The 11,456-nt window shown below is 36.9% G+C and overlaps 1 protein-coding gene across 3 annotated transcripts; it reads left to right on the forward strand.

Moving 5' to 3' along the window:
• Positions 1-4,159: 4,159 nt before the first annotated feature.
• Positions 4,160-8,019, forward strand: LOC137058420 (PHD finger protein 13-like). 3 transcript variants are annotated; one of them, XM_067431686.1, is made up of 5 exons: positions 4,160-4,358; positions 5,084-5,124; positions 7,333-7,434; positions 7,521-7,630; positions 7,713-8,019. In XM_067431686.1, exons 2-5 carry the CDS (start codon positions 5,086-5,088, stop codon positions 7,789-7,791), a joined length of 330 nt encoding a protein of 109 aa, XP_067287787.1. In that variant the 5' UTR covers positions 4,160-4,358; positions 5,084-5,085; the 3' UTR covers positions 7,792-8,019. The 3 variants fall into 3 exon arrangements, with proteins under 3 accessions (XP_067287787.1, XP_067287789.1, XP_067287788.1); XM_067431688.1 differs by having other exon boundaries at positions 4,164-4,358; positions 7,517-7,630; positions 7,713-7,998; XM_067431687.1 differs by having other exon boundaries at positions 4,167-4,358; positions 7,517-7,986.
• Positions 8,020-11,456: the final 3,437 nt, after the last annotated feature.

Genomic DNA, 11,456 nt, shown 5'->3' on the forward strand with positions numbered 1-11,456 from the left:
CCACCCCACCAATTATGACCTTGAAAAACACTTGAGAGAAGGTGTACCAATCGCACTGCTGACGTGAACCCACATTGTTCTTTCTTTTATGTTTTCTTGCATTATATGTTCTTATGCATTTCTTTACGGCTTCAAGTTCATCAGTGTTCAGTCGTTAAGTGGACATTAAGATGCTTTCAGGTGTCAACTATGGAGAAGCCTTCCACCTATTGAAGTCTACCCAGTGAGCCACACCATTGGAGGTGTGAGGATTACACAAGGAGAGTCAGATTATCGGGAAAGTGCTACAGAAGCAGAAGCTTCCCCATGAAGAAGTGACACGTTAACTGAACATTCACCAAGGTCCGAGACTGACTCTATGAATATGCTGTGCTGAACTACAGGTAGAACACCTGAACACATTTACCCACCAGCTGAATCTCAAGCTACACAAACCTGGCGAGACGGTGTCCTGCAGGTGAACAAAGAGCCTTCCGAAGAGCTCTGCAGCTGCTAAGACAATTTCTTCATCTCAAGGACTGAACCAACGTCTAACCAACGTCTAACAGTGATCCCATAGGACCACCAGAGTTTGACCCATTGGGATCAAGAGGTGGAACTGTAAGACTGAAAAAACTAGTATATGCCGAAATGTCTGAATGAAGAACAAGGACTCTCTGAGAAAATAAAGGAAATTAACATCTGAACTGTCCCTCACACAGCACTGGAGACGCAAGTCTCACCTCACTATCAGCTTATCTACATCTTTCCCTTTTGACCCACTCTCCCCCAATTCCTTCCCACTTTCATGCTGAGATCACTGAAAATATACCCCAGAATCTCTATATTACAATGTCAATCCACACGATACAGTATTATATGTGTTTGATATCGTTTGAAATGTCTCAGTGCGACTGGTACAAATATCTCAACTCCACAGAAGTTAACCAAAAGATAATCAATGTTTTAAGAGTTTAAAGATATCTTGTCTTAGTTTGGTGGGTGTGGCTTTCAGCCATTTGGCCTTTACATCAATACAAGTCTTGATCAATGCAAATTCCCATTGTGCACTCGTGTTTACATTTGAAAGAGTTTGTGCATTTGTTTCTGGGTATTTAAGGAAATGTTGCAAAGAGCTCAGGGCTTGACACTTTAAACCGGTCAGCCCGTAATGTTGGATGTCTCAAGATAGCCAGCATTATGTAGTTTTCAGAAGTCAGGTATATATTTCATTCTTTACTTCAGAGTATTTGATGTTATATATGGATTACCTTTGAATTGACTATGTAATTGGCTTTATACATTTACCTGACTGTTAAATAAATTGTTACACTTTGATTGATTCTGACTTGCTCTGGAATTATTCAGGTTGGGTATAATTTCAACAAAGGGTTAAACGGAATAATTAAATGTGTAGTTAAACTATTAAATATGAATGACCAAATAACCAAATGGCATTCTAACCTAAATTCTAAATTATCATTAAATGGAGTCAGATAACGAGGAATTGGAAATAAAATCCTTTATGCCCCGCTGAAAAGACCGAACGCGCAGCGACCTTCACCCGCCGATCGTTAGCCTTCGTTGGGACGATTTGGGCGGCCTTACAATATGTATAGAAGTTCAAGTTCATGGAATCCAGGGGCAGAATTTTAAGAAAAAATAATGATATTTGACCTTCTGGTAAAACATCAGAAAGCGTATACGTGTGAATTTAAATGTAAAGTTCAAAGACTTTTTGTCCAAAAATATATTCAAAAAGTCATACTTGAACTAAAGATGAAACAGCAGAAGGAATCTATTAGTAGGCATAGAAAGTTCAAGTTCATAGGATCCATACTCTATAACACTATAATAGTGATTGTATATATAATATATATTACAAATACCAAGTGCAATGCAAAGTGTGGGATGCAGTGGTGTAAAGCACGCCACCACTGGTCTCTAGAGCAATGGAGACAAGTTTTCTAGAGTGACCAGTCACGCTTCTCTGTCTGAAACAATTGTGTAAAAAAAAATCCATATTTAAAAGTTTATAAACTAAAATAACTAGCTGCAAACAGACATCTGTATGCATTTGATTTAAGTCAACACCGGTCACAAATTAGAAGTAAAAAAAGAGTTTTCAAAGAGAAGAGGATCTTTAGTTTGTTGCCCAGCACTAATTTCACAAATTAAAAACTAATTTCACAGTTCACAAAATTCCATTTTTTTGGTGAACTATCCCATTAAGTGATTGAATACCAGTGGACAGGGCCTTTGGTGAGATGATTTGAAACTCTTTGCGTTCAGTAGTCAGGGCACCGATCAGGACATAAGTCAACTAGCCTGACATGGTCATACTCAATTCTAGTCAGATTATGAGTCTGATGCTCCATTGGGCTGTGATTATGGGGCGTGTTTCAACCGAACCAGGAAAGACCTGAATTGGATAGACCTACAACCAATCAGAGCAACGAAGCGACGCATTGTCAAATGTTAACAGAGCTCAACTTCACTGTGTTGCCAAGTCCGCGTTTTTTTTTCTTCTGCGGGTTGTTTTCTATGTCCGCGGGTTGAAGCGACTATTATGTGATATATAGACCCATGAGTGCGAATTTTAGCAGGCAACCTTGCCAAAATAACACACACATTTTACCCCCCAAACGCCATTTTTTTCCGGTGAAGGTGAATGCATATACAAACAAGCTTTCTGTTTAAGATTTGAACAAATATAATCCAAGCCCTTTTGATGACGTGCATGATTACGTTACTGTTGATCATCTGTCCGTCATCGTCTAAAGCCCGCCCTGATGATTTCATTGGTCCGAACAGTTTCTGTTCTGGGATAATTACTCCTCTATGGATCGAGGTCAGACCGAACCTTCTGACCTAAAAATGTTGTGGGCGGGGCTAAGTTCGGCTGGCATCCAGGCTATAAGTCAACGGGATGACTCCCTGATCAGCGCCCTAACTACTGAACTAGGGAGCTGATTGAGACGCACCCTTCGTCATGTCTTGTTCTGAAGGCAGTCATATGCAAATGTTTTGTCAGTGTGATTTGCACAGATCCTGCACTATCAAAAAACGAGACATTATTGGAGCTTGATTAAATAAATTCTTTGTTTGTAATGAGGAGGACATTTTAAGCTATGAGACTTCCAAGATGTTTTAATGGTACAAAATTGTCTTATATGTTAAAAGATCATGGCAAATTTGATTTCAAATCTTATGAAAAAAACAACTCAGTACGTTTTGCAAAAATATTTTTGTGTAATGGAAGAAAGGTTCCTATTTGCAAGTATTACTAACAAATACAGAATTAAGTTAATTATTACAGGATATTAGTTAATTCATTATTAAATGAAATTACTTAATTTGAGATTAGTTAACTGAGTCAGATGCACCTGCACTATAATTTTTTTTAAATGACCCCATGTGAAATAATGTAATGCAGTAATGCTAACATTTTTGAGTGAATTGGTCAGCTGAAGGAAGGAGCTGATCATTCTGCTGTAAAAAGGAAACAAAGTTTGGAAAGTTGGAACCTACCCTTGATTTTGGTTCTTGTTTAAAGGGTTTATTAATGTATAGCTCCCAATGTGGCATTAAAAAGAAGTCTAAATCATGCTGTCATCTGGTGGCATGACATAATCAAGGTGTATTAACACTTTCTTCATTTAGTGATAATTCAGATCGAATCTATTTAGTATTATTTTACTTTTTTGGAATATAACCATATCTGAAACATGACTTAATATAATTTTATATAAAAGGATATGAAATTATTTATTAATTATTTTTGCTATAGGATTTTTAAGTATAAGTTTTAATTTGTAGACTGTAATTATGTGTATTGTGTTTTAGACTGCAATTTTATGCAATTAATAATTTTTTTTTTTTACTTTAACATTTTTCTGTTAATATTTATTGCAGTATGTTTCTCTTTAAAAATATCTAAACCTAGTCGGACAGAGTAAAAGTGTAAAATAAATAAAACTTTTGATGTAGTCCAACAAGTCAGACTTTTTACAGTAACAAACTCGTTTTTGTTTTTTTGTTTTTTGAAATAAATCACACTTGGTTCGAGTTTTTATCTAATTTAATTCTAATTCCAACTGCTTAGTGTATAATATTCGCATTTGTAAGTGAATATTATACTTCTGGCCAGTAAACTGACCAATAGATGTGTGATTCATATGAATCAACGGGGGGCTTTTATTTTGGCAGATGAGCAGATCGGTCTGTCTGGGTTTCACCCATCACATCTTCATCACATTCGGACATATATCATCACTGTTTTCTATCTCTCCTGCCACTGTCATCGTCTGTTTTTCGATCCAGGATAATTATCTGCCTCTTTTCCGTCGTGTGGTCCACTGTCTGTGTTTCAGCACCAGGTAAACGTGAATAAAACACCCCAAACACCAGTCACAAGAATGTTAGCATGACGGCTAGCCAATTAGCAAGTTCCAGCAGGGGAAGAAAAAAAGTGGATCAACTTTTGTTTAAAGACATTACAGTTCGAGCTAGTTGAAGATTTAGATGTGTAATATTGGGTATTGGTCATAATTAATGTGTTATGAATTATATAGTGCTATTAAACTTAACGTTAGATCAGGTAGTGCTAGCAGGCTAAGTTAACTGAGCTCGAGGACTGCCCATCAAAAAGATTAATAAAATAAATAACCCATATAACCATAACATACCTTTAATTTGAGATGTGAAGATTAATGTATAAAGTTGTCAGAGGAATGTTTTTGCAGGGCTTTTAGGTGTGGAGAAGTAACGTTAATTTACGTGACGTGACTCTGCATTATATAATATCATAAATCCCTTTAAAAAAACTTGTTCACTAATCTGACACGATTCATCTATTTAGTGATCGATTAAACTTAACAGTTATACCAAGGTTTTTAAATAACAGTTTGGTCCAGTCAGATGTTGATATGCGGCATATGTTATTATCAGAACTGATAGTATGTACGTTATGCATCAAAACAGGAAAGTTTAATTCGATGTATTTGTATTTTGTCTGTTATTTTGACGATATATCTGTCAGGATGTGAGTCGGATGTGGCCTAAAATGTGACCATAACCTAAAGCCGTTTTTTTTTTACACTAGAAATGGACAACAGCTCGACGACTTGTCCCTTTGATACACAGGTAAAATAATTTGATTTTCTAATTTCTTACCCAGATATGTTTTTTATTATTATTAATATTATTTTGGAGGTTGTTGCTGTTGTGTCATTCCATCATTTCGGCATGGATATATTTTGATATTATATTTTTCAGAGGAAGTGTCATTGTTTTAGGCTATCTCATTAGCCATAGCTGGCTAACCCATCGATGCGGTTTAGTTTGATTAAATTAGAGGAGATATAGTTTTGTTTCTGCTTTTCCTCATTGTTCTCACAGCTTTCATACGATATTTATTTTGTAACACTCGTTTTCATTCTCTCTTTGCCTGTACATGGAGTTGCTAACAAGCCTTTTAGTCACTCGGTAATATTCATTAAATTACGAAATGATTATTTTTGTCGATGCAGACGGCGTTTTAATATATCAAGCAAATTCATTGGGGTTTGATCGTGTAATTGAATGACGGGGATGTGTCGTTTACTCAGGTGTCAAATATGTCGAATTTTTGCACAGTTGACAGAGCCAATGAGCGAATGCGCATGCGCGTACATTGCTTCACTCCCCAACCTCTGGTTGGGAAAGTAAAGCTTAGCACAATATGTAAGATTAAAGGCACAATATGTAAGATTTTTTTAATTCAAATATCCAAGAGCAACAAGAACAATGTTTTATATTTCGTTGATTTGTGTACTTGCATTATCCAACATTTTTCCAAGAATGTTTAAATCAGGAGAAATAAGCAATTTTAAGCAGGACAATCAATGACAGCCATGTGTTATCCTCGATTTCTGGAAATCATGGAAACACCAAAGACACTTTATTATATTTTGTGTTTTATTAGACAGGTGAGCAACTCTTTGGATACATTCATGGAACACAGTTAGGTTTATTGTTGAAATCTCATTTTCTTGATTTACCGTGAGTACCATGTTTTACCATGCCTAATATCGATCTAGCTCACTGCAGTGTGACCAAGTGTGTCATAGCAGCCATCGAGCAAACACACAGAGTAGCATTATAACATAACATAACATAACATTCAGCACTCAAATAATGTATCTAATAAGATAAACAGCGCTGCGTTACCACACATACGCATGAGTGGAAGAAGCGGCAGCGGCAGCTGTGACATAATCAAAGCTCAGCGAAATCAAGCCGTCATCGAGCTCTTGCTGCGAAAAATAACACAATGTGGCTTTAACTAGAGTTAAAAGTGTTTGCCTTTTAATATATAGAAAATTTCAGAAACGGTGCCCATTCACTTTTTCACCTGTCTTGGTTCCAGAAGTTTTCCATAGGGATTTAAAAAGAAAAAATCTTTAAAAGTTATTAACCATAACCCAAACCAACCTGCTACAATGTAAACTAACATTAAATATTTTGATTTAAAGCAACAATTATTTGAAATTCTGACTTTAAGGTAAAGTTGACAGATTTGGTTTTGGTCCAAAAATATCAAAAACTACGACTTCATTCAGCATTGTCTTCTCTTCCGTGTTGCTCAACGTGTCAAACTGCTGAAATCACGTGACATTGGCGATACTCGTGGCAGATTAGGTTTGCTGCCGCTAGGGTGCGTCTAGATTTCTAGGCTATTAATTTATAAGTTATTGTTAAAGATCAATTTCCCTGTAGAGACCGTGAATAGGATTTTTAGTTTTGTAATCCGACTGACGCATAGAGAGAGATAAATACAAGTAAGCCTTTCTATGTTGATTCTCTTGAGAAGTGTTCAGACTTTGACTCTGTAAGGCTTTCAGAATTGTGCATTTTTTTTTTTTTGTGCTTGTTTGAACATCACGACCAGCCCAAACACACCCGTGACTCAACTAATGGTTAATGGCCTTTGTTCAGGGTGGGACTACCTGTTTGAAAGCAGGCATTCGTTTTTGTTGTTTTAATACATTAAATGATGTTGGTGATGAAGAAATGACACATTTCAACAAATATAATCCTGAGTCGTTTTGATGCATGGTTCACACTTTCAAATTCGGATTAATATGATGCGTAATAGTGCTCTTGTGATTGCGCAAACTAAGTGCATGAATATTTAATGAGGCATGCATTGCTTCGTTTCTGATTGGCTGATTATCTTTGCTTAACAACATTTAGTTAATAATCTGGTGCTAATCCTTTTAAAAAGTGTGAAATGGTATGGCATTAACCTTTTACAAAGTAAAAAAGTATATGCTTAAATGATTATCATTATTGACTCCGTTTATATTGCAGGGATACAGTTCAACATTTAAGCGGAAACGGACAGTGGAAGATTTCAACAAGTTCTGCACATTTGTGCTGGCATATGCTGGTTATATTCCGTATCCACAGGAGGTGAGTATTATCATGTCTTAGTCATGTAACTGAGGAGATTGTGGTAAAAATGATACTCTTAATGTGCTTGTACGTTTGCTAGAAAGTGCTGTCAGTGTTGCAGGGTGAAGCGGCCTTGCATTTCCTCAAGATCGCTCTACGATCTGACACATCCGACCTCCAGAGGTTCCTATCCTTGGCAGTGGTGTAGCACTGGGTGCTTTTTCTTTCTTTTCTTTTTTTGGAGGTGCAACCCCTTATGAGCTGCTTTGCTGCTGATGCTCTTGTTTGATCCACAGAAATGGTGGTGGCTCTTATGTCACGGCCGCTGAGAGACATCTCCCTCCAAAAAAACCTCAGCCCTCCCTCCCAGGGTAAGAGGGCCACTCCAGTCTCCTCATTCTCATCTCAGACCCTGTCTCTAAGTGCCATTCTTCACAACAGCAGTGTGTGTGCATCCACAAACACTTCAGTTTCAGGTCTTCCCTTTAATGGATCCTTCAAATGGATGGAGGCTAAATCGAGGAAACTCTGTTTGCAGGGAAAGGCATGAGGGCAGATAATAGCTCCAAATGTTCCAAAACCTAGTGAGCTGTCTGCTGTCTACAGAGGTCGCTGCCTTCTAAGGGAGCATCCTAACTGCTAGAATAAAGTGCATGGGACACTCAAGTCTCAGTTGACACTTGTATGTTGTTTAAAATGAAAGTATCTAATAGGGCTGGGCGATATGGCCCAAAAAAAAAATCCCCGATTTTTTCACCAAAAATTCGATTTACGATTTAAAACGATTTTTTTCCCCTCCTACTTAAAATCAGTCTGCAGATGACAAAGAAATTGTTCAAAACAAGTTTTAACTTTATTTTGTTTAGGTAAAATTAAATATTTGCAGCTTGGTAGAAGTGCCACCTGGGGTGCAAAACTTTCAGCATGTGAATAACCCCGGACTATTCCACAGTATAAATGGGCACCATATCTTTTGCAATATACAGTATACATATCAAAGGTTTATGAATTGATATGCAGATAAAATTAACTTTTATTAACAACAGTAATGTGCAAAAAAAGTATAGGGAAAATTTAAATGTAGCCTAATGCTCTTATTAAATATAGATTAGCATTGTTCTTCAATAGTCTCACACTGAACTGATCGACAGCTTCAGTGATTATTAAAGGAGCTCTTTGCTTTACTGTAATTTAGTCACAATTTGAAGAAAAGTTTAGTTTTTCCTGAGACTGTGACTTCGTACTTTCCATACATTAGGGAGTGAAAATCGCTAATAAATCAATAAGTGCTCTTCTGCTGGTTATAGTGGTGGGCATTTCATATCTTTTTTTAAAATAAAAATGCTACAAAATGGATTACACATTTTAAAAAAATAAACTAAAAAAAACATTCGACTATTTCTTTCACAAGACCCCTTTAAACTTTTAGTTTTACAAACCATCACATTAAAAATAACATTACAATCGGATATCTAGAGCTTTGAAGTGCTGGAAATAAGTGTGAAGCTCTTGAAAACCATTGGAAAGTGCTTGAATTTCAATCTCAAAAGGTTGTACGAATCCTGAGATAAATAATGACAACAACAACATTAAATCCATGTGGTTTTACTACAGTACAATTGTGGTAAATGTTGGTGTTTTGTGACTGAAACCCCTGACCTTCGCTCAGCTCTGTTTGATCTGATATCTGTGGTTTATAACAGAATTCTGCGCCGACCGCTTCCACTAGATCACAGTAGCAATGGTGTGTTGATTTAAACGGTCTCTCACTGGATCACCAGCGCTGTGTATCGTGTCTGTCACGAGATTGGCCCGTGTGTGAGCTCGCGCTGCGTTCGTGTCAGCGCAGCTTTAAATGAGTATAGCGCCTACCGCGGTTCCGTTCAGACTTCAAACACACTTTGCAGCGGGGTATTGTTAATTGTTCTGTGAAAAACTGAACCAATTACGAATGACACGGTATGTTGTTAGACGCGCTCCTTGTTGTTTGTGTACCTCTGTGGCAAACGCGCGCGGGGAGGGCTGAGCCATTACGGGAGCTCAGAGGGGGGCGTCGGCGGATTTGAAAGAGAACCGATTTTCATTCACAAAAATCGTCGTAAACTAAAAACTCGAATTAATTCATAAAATCGATTTATCGCCCAGCCCTAGTATCTAACAAATATTGGGTAGAATAGTCAGTTTTGGGTGCTAAGTAGGCAGTGAGGATAAATGATGATACTAACACTGTGGCACCCTCAGTTAATGATGAACATTCACTGTTAAGCAGATAAAAAGGCAGTGGCAAATCAAACTTTTTATTTTTATGAATTTTTTTTTAAATAGATGTGTATAACCTAGGTGGCCGATATGACCAAAATCTTATATCACGATATGATTAATTTCTTTTTTTCATGATAACGATTTATCACAATATAATTATTTTTTTGCTTTATATAAGGTTTTTATGATATAAGTTTTATATGCCATTGAGATTTCGTAATTCTTATTACCTTTTTCATTATAAATTCAATTAAAAAAAAAATTAAAAAAACTAATACCAGCCTAAAATAATATCAAGCTTACTGAAAGCAAGTAAACAGTGATAAAAAACAACAACAGAAAAGACAAATTAAATGGACCTACCTGAAAAACTCCAAACAGTAGTAATAAGAAATACAACACAAAATGTACTCTTTACTGTGTAAATTAAAGCTGTAGTCTGTAGTTTTTCCTCTTTGTCGCCATCTCTGTTCGAAAACTGCAATTGCAGTTATTCGCGGCATTATCAACTTCACGTGGGTTGTGCCTCGGTCGGCACAGCGCGGAGGAATCCATTGTTTTAAAGAGACTGTGCAACTGTCAGTCACCGCGCCGGTGTGGATACTCTGTCATTCAGAAACACAGACCTTACTGTTTGAAAGTATGACTGACATAATAATGCCATTTGAATACGTAAGTAGCTAACAACTACTTTTGTTTTGACCAACTAAGGGGGGAAAAGCATTGCAATAAATCAAAAAGATTAAATCTGATGATCATTTATCATTATCACGTCAAACCATGCAAACTATAATTTTTCAAAATGTAAATGTTAACATCAGCAATGTGTGACTACATTTAATGTCCATTAGGGCTACCAGTAGTTCAGTTTCCATTTATGTGCAGTGTGGAGTAACGTTAGAGGTGAATTGCTTCCTCTCAGAGCTAGCACAAAAAAATTGATGTTTACTATAGCACATAGCAAAACGAGAAAGGCACAACAAAGAAAACTCCATAACGTAATGCATTATGCGAAAAGTGTGCTGCTGTTGCATAGCCTAATTCAACCATTGATATGTCTTACCTGTCCAGCTGGGAAAAAACCCATTCAAAACATGGAGTTCACCTTTATTATCCTTGTTTTCGCATCGGCCTGGTTGTAGTCTCTTCTTTCTGTAGTCTCTCCGAAGTCCGAAGACTTTTGCATTTTTACAACGAACGAATGAATCTGAAATGGAGCAATATAACCTGCTTACCGGGACTTCTTTATGTGTACAGATATTACCTTAAGACGCAAAGATATGGTTGAAGTTCCCACGGAAATCCACCAGTACCACTGGAATTAAAAACATTATTATAAGCTCACTGTTGTAAATCGAGCTACGTTAAGCAGATAGTTTTGAACACTGGCTGGTTGTGTACTTGCTCAAATTTATTTTGAATAATTTTTAACCCCAAAAAGTTACAGACAGCAGCTTTAAATATGCACGTATTCTTATTAAAGTTACAAAAGTGATTCTGTCAAGAGCAGGTACGACAGCAGGATGCTGTCACTTTAAGACCGACTGCACAGATCCATTATACTCGTGTGTTTTCTTTCTCAACAGTATATGTTCACTTAAGACATAACTTACTTGCAAAGACATGGTCACTTTAGCCCTGTTTCCAATGAAATTACCCGGAACAATTTGTACCAGGAACTTTTTTCCAGGAGCTTTTTTTCCCCCAGTTCTGCTACTGTCTGCGTTTCCACTGTGGTCTAAAGTACCGTGAAGATTAGGCAAATTAGTCCGGTGATG

This window comes from Pseudorasbora parva, chromosome 22 (genome assembly GCF_024679245.1).
Source record: "Pseudorasbora parva isolate DD20220531a chromosome 22, ASM2467924v1, whole genome shotgun sequence".
Classification (NCBI taxonomy): Eukaryota; Metazoa; Chordata; class Actinopteri; order Cypriniformes; family Gobionidae; genus Pseudorasbora; species Pseudorasbora parva.

Excerpts from the sequence above, each read along its gene's own strand:
- LOC137058420 (XM_067431686.1), top strand. The coding sequence starts at position 5,086 with ATGGACAACAGCTCGACGACTTGTCCCTTTGATACACAG. Across the intron at positions 7,435-7,520 it reads ATATTCCGTATCCACAGGAG|TGCTGTCAGTGTTGCAGGGT; the intron begins GTGAGTATTATC and ends TTTGCTAGAAAG. Across the intron at positions 7,631-7,712 it reads TGGCAGTGGTGTAGCACTGG|AAATGGTGGTGGCTCTTATG; the intron begins GTGCTTTTTCTT and ends TTTGATCCACAG.